At 43.7% G+C, this 9,242-nt stretch overlaps 1 protein-coding gene across 1 annotated transcript in view; it reads left to right on the top strand.

Moving 5' to 3' along the window:
- The first annotated feature begins 1,619 nt into the window (after positions 1–1,619).
- Positions 1,620–9,242, top strand: part of LOC147611065 (methionine-tRNA ligase, putative / methionyl-tRNA synthetase, putative / MetRS) — a 46,976-nt gene continuing 39,353 nt past the window's right edge. The window contains exons 1-4 of the mRNA XM_086785712.1: positions 1,620–2,002; positions 2,256–2,400; positions 3,064–3,217; positions 3,346–3,495. Of these exons, the coding sequence (XP_086641838.1) occupies positions 1,894–2,002; positions 2,256–2,400; positions 3,064–3,217; positions 3,346–3,495 (558 nt within the window). The 5' untranslated portion in view covers positions 1,620–1,893. The remainder of the gene's footprint in view (positions 2,003–2,255; positions 2,401–3,063; positions 3,218–3,345; positions 3,496–9,242) is intronic.

Here is a 9,242-nt window from a genome sequence, read left to right as displayed (position 1 = left end):
AGCACATGGTAAGACTGCTTTATATGTTTCAATGCCGATTACCAAAGATAAGTGTCCATTCGAGTGGGTAAGATGGCAAAGCGCTTACACGGTAGGTCAGGCGAGTGAAACCACGTTAACTTGTGGAGTGGTTAACATATGCCTTGGACCGTGTCTTACTTAATTTTCTACAAAGTTGAGTTGGGAAGTTAGTTATACTTAGCCATCTCCATTCTTTGGTGCATGTTATTATTTAGAAGTACTCTAAGTTTATAACTTGATGAGGCCATTTTTACACATAAGCGATTGCATTCATGTAAAGAGTGGGACCCTTAAGTCACAGTAGTAGCACATATGTCAACTCTATAGGGTTGAGGTTTGTGGTAATTGGTTCTTTTGAGCTTGCATATCCTATGTCTTGCCTTCCCAAGTTTTTATCTCTTCATAGGCACTTACATTAGAATTGGTCTTTTTTTCCATATGAAGGGCACTACGTGACATCCATGTTAACAAGTTGATGGAGTCGGCCTTTTTCTATGTAAGGGTGGATTTTGTGTGTTTTGATTGGCTACGCAAAAACAATCAAGGTCATGGACAAACCTCTTATCCTGTTACTTGGGTAGCATAGAAACACTGAAAAAAGATTGTCCCTACATTGAACCAGGTGACAGCTTAGGATTGGTTGAATTGACTATGCTTTGTCTACCTGCAAATGAACTCCAATTTGTCAAAGCTCTCCAATTTTATCGATGACCTGTCACTTTCTGTGCACACATCCTCTACATGTAACACCTCTAGCCTCTAGCCTCTCTCTCTCTCTCTCTCTCTCTCTCTCTCTCTCTCTCCATCGATGTTGCTCTAATTTAGAGCAACAACGATTAAGATAAGGGATCACTTTTCTAATTTTATTTAAATTAGAGCAACAACGATGAAGATAAGGAATCACTTTTCCAATTTAATTTAATTTACAATTAGAGCAACAACGATGAAGATGAAGAAATATTTCCACAAGACTAAGTGCTCCTTTGTGCTATTTTTATGTATTACATGCTACTCCCCATATTCAGGCTCCCCATATTCATTAATTAGTGCCCACAAAAGCGGGCACTACCTAATGAATACATTAAGGTTTAAGCTCTATACTTAAAAATTCAATTCACTCCAAAAAACCAATTATTATTTTTATCTCCAGCGTCATTTTCACTCGTTTTTGTCTCTCTCTCTCTCTCCATCCTGAGGTGCCATCGTTCCCTTCTCTCTCTTTGCCATCATTCGTCTCTTAGACATAGATCTCTATCTCTCTCTCTCTCTCTCGCGCGCGCATGAGGCTATTGCCCAGACATCTCTCTCTCTCTCTCTCTCACTCTGTCTCGGGGCTATTGCCCAGTCGGGAATGCAACGCAAGATACTTTTATAGCCGCATCTGAAGTCTCTAGACAAATCAGCTTCCAGACTCTTCCAAGCCTTCACTTAAACCTTACAGAAAAAAAAGAAAATCGACTTTAGGTTCTATTCTTTACCATTAATTAATGAATGGACAAAGAAATTTGGCACCCGTATATATTACGATATATATTGGGCTAATGTTCACTACACTTTGGTTTTGGCTACCTTAGCTTCACTACACTTTGTTTTTCATTACCTTAGCTTCAATTTTTGTCATATGGGCGTCATGTGTAAAATGTTACAAGAGTTGTGTTAATTGTGCAAGTAATAATCAGTTTAGGTCAGATAGCAGTAAAGTCGAAATCAGTTTAGGAGTAAAGTCGATTCCGTCAAGTTCCTTCTCTCTTCTCAGTTGTTGGGAGTAGCCCATCGACCCTGCGTGTTGGATTTTGCAGGCTCTTCTTCATCATCGTCTTCTGCTTCTTCATCATCCTCTTCTTTTTTGAGCGCTCTTAATCGGCATTTGCGATGACAGGCAGCGATTATAAGTCTCCGCGATCGGGAAAACGAAACGTGCTGGTCACATCGGCGCTGCCATACGTCAACAACGTGCCCCATCTGGGCAACATCATCGGCTGTAAGATCAAAAAAATCCAACTGATGGGTTTTGTTTTACTGCACATATTATGAAAAGGGTTCTCTTTAAATCTCGCTCTAATGCAGAATTAGCATGGGCTATATTTCCTTTGTTTTGTTCTATTGCAGGGATCGCTGAAGTGGGTTTTTGGGTCTAATGTAGTGATTATGAATTGGGTTTTTTTTTTTCAATTTGTAGATACTTAATAAAATAGCTTCCCCCCCCCCCCCCCCCCCCCCCTCTCCTTGTGCAGGCGTTTTGAGTGCAGACACTTATGTCCGTTATTGCCGTCTGCGTGACTACAATGTCATCTACATGTGTGGCACAGATGAGTATGGCACAGCTACAGAGACTAAGGCCATGGAGGAGAAGCTTACACCCAGAGAAATTTGTGACAAGTATGTAATTATTTTTTAATCTACATATTACTGCAGCAAAACACGTGTGTGACTTTTGACAAATATGTGATCATTTATTGCCTTGAAACAAAAAAGAATACCATATCACTTCATCTAAGCTCGTAAATACATGTTGTGATCATTGTTTCAGCTTTTTTTGAGCAAGATAAAATTTGTATTACTGCATCGAAGCATTGAAGCTTTCACATGCATGAACCGAGTTGCATAATAGTCACATTTCCTAGCACAATAGCTCGATCTTAAGATTCAATGGTCACATTCAATATCAGGATTTGACCAATCAAAGGGCAGTTAAGACTGCATCCAAAAACCCTCGAAAAGGGTTGGGGCCAATTAAATAACCTCATGCAGTCAGTGAAAAAATGCTGTTTACCAAGGAATGCTAATCAGGTTTGAACTTCTACATAATAAAAATTAGAAGAGTTGTAAGGTTTAGGAGTAGAGGTGAATGACACAAAGAAAGCATGCGCGGTGATGTACCCATCTTTGTCAAGTTTGTAGGGCTATGTTTTGCACCTCTACCAGATGTTCGTGTACTACGTTTCCATTTTGCTGAAGGGTTAGTTATGTTTGGATCATTATGCACTTCTATCTTGTGTAACATCTGTGTACACCTAAGTCCTGAGCATCTTTTACTCACAGATATCATGCAATCCACAAGGAAATCTATGAATGGTTTGACATCCAGTTTGATAAGTTTGGTAGAACCTCCACCAGTGAGCAGACTGAAATTTGTCAGCAAATTTTTTCAAGACTGCTGGAACAAGGACAACTGATCGAAGACAAAATGGAGCAAGTAAGATTTTTCTGGTTGCAACAGCTCTAAGAAGGATTTAGTGCATTGCCCTTTCAGGGTCTTATGATGAGACTTCTATGAGTTTCTACAGTTCCATTAAGGTAACTCAAAGCAATCCTATTGTGCAGCTTTACTGCGACCAATGTAAACGGTTTTTAGCAGACAGATTTGTGGTGGGTTTATGCCCAAGTTGCTCGTATGATAATGCAAGAGGTGATCAGTGTGAGCATTGTGGCAAACTCTTGAATCCTACAGAGCTCATCGATCCCAAATGCAAGGTACTAAAACTGCCCTTTCAGCAAATCGAATCATTCCATGCTTTCACTTTTGAGTGTGCACCTGCTCAAAACATGTAGATTGAGAAAAGAAAGGAAGATGCATTGTTTCTATTTTGTACTCAGAGGGCAGGGCCCATGCATGACATTACAGTGAGGATTGCCCTTCAACATAGAGTAGCAAGATCAAATGGTGGACCCCAGGGATACAAACATATGGCACACACACGTACGCATGTGTGTGTGTGAGAGAGAGAGAGAGAGAGAGAGAGAGTGTACGCACATATGTACATATATATATATATATATATATATATATAGAGAGAGAGAGAGAGAGAGAGAGAGAGAGAGAGAGAGAGAGAGAGAGAGAGAGAGAGAGAGAAAAGTTCTATGATCGTCTACAAAAGACCAAAGGGTCTATGAGATCAAAAGTGTTACAATATGTTCAAGAAGTGATTGAATCATGGTAAATAATAAGAAAAGCCCCAACTAGAGTGAAAAGAAAAAACAACAGCTCTATATCCATTGCCTATATGTCTTGAGGATGTCTTGGATTTTAAGCTATTGGGAGCATCTTCTTGGACCAGTGGAGAGAGAGAGAGAGAGAGAGAGAGAGAGAGAGAGAGAGAGAGAGAATCTGAAGGGCACCAAAGTATGGATTGCTAACAAGCTGACCTCAGCACAAAGTTAAAACAACACATCAAGAAGCCAAATGGGCCATTTTTCACAACGGAAAAGCTCTCATCTAGAAGTTTCGCTTGCCAAAACCAGTCGTTTTTCACAACTTGTAGCAGCTACCGATGAAACCTCATCAGCAGCAGATTTGACATCTACTGCAACTACGTCATCTCATAGGGGCATAACAGATGATGATCTCTAGGATTTTTCTTCTCTCTTTAGTTTGGTTAAATGTTTTGGATTGCAAATTTGGCTTAGACCATTATGGTGTTTATCTCATGTATTGGGTCTGATAGGCCATTTTGGCCTTCCGCAAATGTTTATAGAACTCTTTCTCTCTCTCTCTCTCGTGCTACGTGCAAGAGTTCATCACATAGAGAAAGAGCAACAGAACTCAAATGCAAGCACATGACAAGCAGACCTACACCCATTGTATTTATGTACAAGAAAAGGTCAGGATGAATGTATCTCAAGTACAAAATGATAAACCAGATTTTCTGATCTTAGCTTCAGAGGCTATTGTTAGGAACAACTACTCAACAATTATGCTTTGTAAATCAACTTCTAGTTCCGTGTGGTTGCATGGTGTCATGTGCATCCGTTCATCCCAATTCTCATAGACATGTATATTCTCATTAGCAAATATATGGGCAGATTTAGAGCAGATTTTGCAGCCCTACAGGCTCCTGGAAGTGCCTAAGACATAGCCCAATGGTTGGGACACCTTTTGGGCATAGTGTGGACACAAAATATGACTTTTTGGACAATGTTTTGTGAAAAAATAGGCAAAGCCGACTTGATTACGAATTCATTCCTTTTTCCTATAAATAGGATCATTAAGCACTCATTAGAATGCGTAGCTATAATGGTCTTCCGTGTCGGTAAAAACCTAGCCATTTTTGTCAAGCGATCCATCACAACCCAAATAGAATCGTGGTCTTGACGTGTTCTTGGTAATCCAGTAATAAAATCCATGGAAATACTTTCCCATTTATTACCTGGGATTTGCAAAGGATGCAACAGCCCAACCTGTCTAAAGCGTTCAGCTTTATTTGCTTGACAAACTCGACACTTGAGGACATAATCTTCTACATACCCTTTCATCTTTGGCCAATAGAAAGTGTGTTTCACTAAAGCTAATGTCCTATGTACCCCAAGGTGTCCAGCAGAAGGAGCGTCGTGACACTCCTTAAGAATCTTGGACCTAATGTCCGGGATCTGTGGTACACAAATTTTGTCATTACGGAATAGTAAACCATTCCGAATCATCCACTGACCTCCTGTAGCCTGAATGGTAGGCTGCTCAGTCATTGATTCTTGGTCAATCAATGAGCTCCCATCCTGAATCTTCTGTCAAAATGAACCAAAATAACTATCAGTCTTGCAAAGCCCTCTCAATGACTGAAATAAGTCAGTAGAAATCTCGGTGAACGACAAAGTATTCACCTCTCTAATCCGACTAAGCACATCTACGACACTATTCATGGACCCCTTTCGATAACGAATCTCAAAATCAAAATCTTGCATTAACTCAGCCAACGAGCTTTCCTTCCTCTCAAATCATCGGCATCACACACATACTTGATTGACTGATGATCAATCAATACCACAAACTTGGAGCTGTCAGAATACCCAACGGAGACGATGACCAGATCTGAGAACACGAGCAAAACGCAATGCAAAAAAAAATAACAGCACAAGAGAGAGAATGGTAGAGGTGTGTAACTCTGCTCTACATACAGAAGAAGATCCCGGGAATGATACAACAATGACAAGAGGGCTGGGGGCCCCAACAACAGTCGGCCTGCTGTAGGACAGCTGACAGGACACCCACGACTTGCAAACAGCAGTCGGCCAGCATAGAAAGTCCACGACCTGTCCAGTCCAGTTGGCCAGCTCCAAAATGAGAACATAAACATGCTGATGCAGTCGGCCAGCAACTGGGTCCTCCTGCCATCACAAGGCAGCCACCCATGCCAAGAAAAAATGAAAAAAATGGAAAAAAAATACGGAGAGTTGGGAAAAATGAGAAAACACCTAATAAGGGCAAGCACACCCACAACAAAGGCCTTGGTGTATAGGTATACACAGGAGATGACTTCTAACACCCCCTCTCAGCTCCTGGCTGTGAGACCAACCACAGGGAGCTGGGGTGCCGCCTGAGCAAATCCTGAGATAGCGATTTCGTCAAGAGGTCCACCGTACTGTCCTCCGTCGAACAGAACTCTAGCAAGATGTCATCAGCAACGATCTGTTCACGAACAAAGTGCCTCTGGATGACCATGGGTTCCTTCAGTGGAAGCCCAAACCTGCAATGCAACCTCTGCATCCTCACCACCTCACAAGCAGCATCACAAGCAGCCCGGTAATCTGCCTCTGTCGCCGACAAGGCAAAAGATGACTACCTCTCACTGCTCCAAAAAACAGCTCCTAGGGTTGAAGTAGATCTCCTCGTGTCCGAATCTCCTCCCCAAACTGAGTCATTCCAACCGTGGAGTCGGACTCCATCAATCAATCCCCCTCCTGTGTACAAGAGTCCATGATCCTTCGCATGCCGCAAAAACCACAGCAAACGCAATCCTGTCTCCCAAAGAGTCATCTGCAACCATGAGCTCAACTGCCTCATCAAAAAGCTCCCGTCCAAACTGGTGTCCATCAACCAGATCAATGAACCATTCTGCTTCTGAGTCAAAGAGGCACCACACTGCTCACAAGGATCAACACCTGTTACGGTGCAAAACCAAGTCCTGGAAACCTGCTGAAGACCACGCAAAGCCTTCTGAAACCTGTCAACTACCCCCTGTGAATCCAGAACCACAAAGCCTGGAGAAACCAACTCCTTCTACAAGTAATCAACTGCCACCTACCTGGCTTTCCAAAAGGTCCCCGTGGAAAGAACATCCTCATCTATAGGAGTTTCTTTGTCCCAAATACTACGAGACATCAGAGCATAAGTTACCTGTTCAGTTTACTCTGACTGACGAACACAAGAACTACCAACATTAGTACTGGAAAGTTCCTGCCAACTGCTGCCATCAACTGACAAGCTATCCACCATCTGGTCCCGAAAAGCCTGCACGAGCAGCGTGTCCACACTTAAGTGGCCATTACCAAACTGCCATTCATCACAAACCTGAGGACCTGGCAGAGAGAGTGCTGAAAGCTTGTAAACTCCATTCTCCACTCCGCCTTCCCAAACCACCTGGCCTGTTGCTTTGTCCCGGAGAGCAACAAAATGCTCATCAAACTCCACCCATGCGCCAGTCTTGCAAACCTGATGCACTCACAACAGATGAAAACCAAGTGACGGAACATACAACACCTGGGAGGAATGCTTCCCCCTCTGCCATCGAGAACTATCTCCATCCTGCCCTCACTGTGAACTGGGATAGTGGACATATCCCCAGTAAGAATGTGACCAGAACACTTGCAGAGATCCTGTAAATCAAAACGAGGAGGAGTCATGTGCCTGGAAGCACCACTGTCTAGAATCCACTCCCGAGTATCCATTGTGGAGAGTCCTCCAATCTCCTCCATGCCTGAAGAAAATGAAACATCGGTGTCCACCACCTCCAGGTACACAAAAGCCGGAGTCTTCATGATTGCTGCTAAGTCTTCACCCTTCTCGGTCTTCCGCTTGGGACACTACCTCCGATAGTGGTCTTTCTCACCACAATCATTACATGTCCTCTCTGCCTTTAGTTTCTCGCGGTCAGTAACAGACTTCTTCTCAAAAGACTTCTCTGTTGAAGCCTTCCCTTTGCCCGTGTTACGGCCTTTAGACCATTGGCCAGTTAAGGCCTCCGAACCTCCACCCTGAGGAGGGTTCGTGAATTGTTCCTCCTGGTCCAAGACCATGGACACAAGCTCCTCCCACGTGATGGTGCTGAGCCTGCCACTGGTAATCAAAGACGAGTAAAATGCTGAGTACTGAGAGGGCAAGTGTGACAGCAACGTTATGGCCATGTCCTCTAACGATATCTCCTTCCTAGCCTGAAGAACTTCCTGCTGAAGAGCCTGCAGCTTGTTAAAATGCTCCCGTATCATCGACGACTTTACAGGGCTCATAACCCGCATCTATACTTCCAAGGAAATCCTCTTCATGGGCGATACCCTGTTGTAAAGAGAGGCCAAATGCTGCCATATACCTCTGGCCTGCGTCATGTGCTTTACATGATTGATTACCTGCGGTTTGCAGTTGAGAAAGATAAACGAACAGACCCTGGCGTTGACACGATCCCACATCTGTGTCTGAGTCTCCCGGTTCTTTCGGATCGACTTTAACTCCCCTTCCTCTACTTCCGGCCGTGGAACCCCAACAACGACGAAATCAGCGAGGTCGTAAGACTCCACAACAGATTCCATCATAACCTTCCATATGCCGTAGTTGTTCCCATCCAACTGACGGTCCACCGGGAACGTGGGGAGTGTCGGGATCTTCACATGTCTCTCGGCCATCTCAAACAAATCTGCCATTGCGGGGATGTACTCTGAAAAGGGTGGGTGGGTGGAAACAAAGAAGAACTAACACATGCAAGTGGCTGTCCAGCAAATCAACCCGCCGTCCTCTTGCTTCTCCACTTCCCGAACAGTCCCGAACAGTCCACCAATCAGCAACACAAAAGTCCCCCTCATGCTCACACAAATCCCAAGAACTATCTAGAGCCTAGGCTCTGATACCATGTCAGAATACGCAACGGAGATGATGACCAGATCTGAGAACACAAGAGCAAAACGCAATGCAGAAAAAAATAACAGCACGAGAGAGAATGGTAGAGGCGTGTAACTCTGCTCTATATACACAAGAAGATCCCGGGAATGATACGACAATGACAAGGGAGCTGGGGGCCATTTTATATGCGACCCCCAACAGCAGTCGGCCTGCTGTAGGGCAGCCGACAGGACACCCACGACTTGCAAACAACAGTCGGCCAGCATAGAAAGTCCACGACCTGTCCAGTCCAGTCGGCCAGCTCCAAAATGAGAACATAAACATGCTGATGCAATCGGCCAGCAACTGGGTCCTCCTGCCATCACAGGGCAGCCACCCATGCTAAGAAAAAATGGAAAAA

Source organism: Cibotium barometz, chromosome 48 (assembly GCF_041138505.1).
Source record: "Cibotium barometz isolate CiBa-2024 chromosome 48, ASM4113850v1, whole genome shotgun sequence".
Taxonomy (NCBI): domain Eukaryota; kingdom Viridiplantae; phylum Streptophyta; class Polypodiopsida; order Cyatheales; family Cibotiaceae; genus Cibotium; species Cibotium barometz.
The sequence above is the reverse complement of the archived record's forward strand: the minus strand, read 5'-3'. Positions and strand labels throughout refer to the sequence as shown.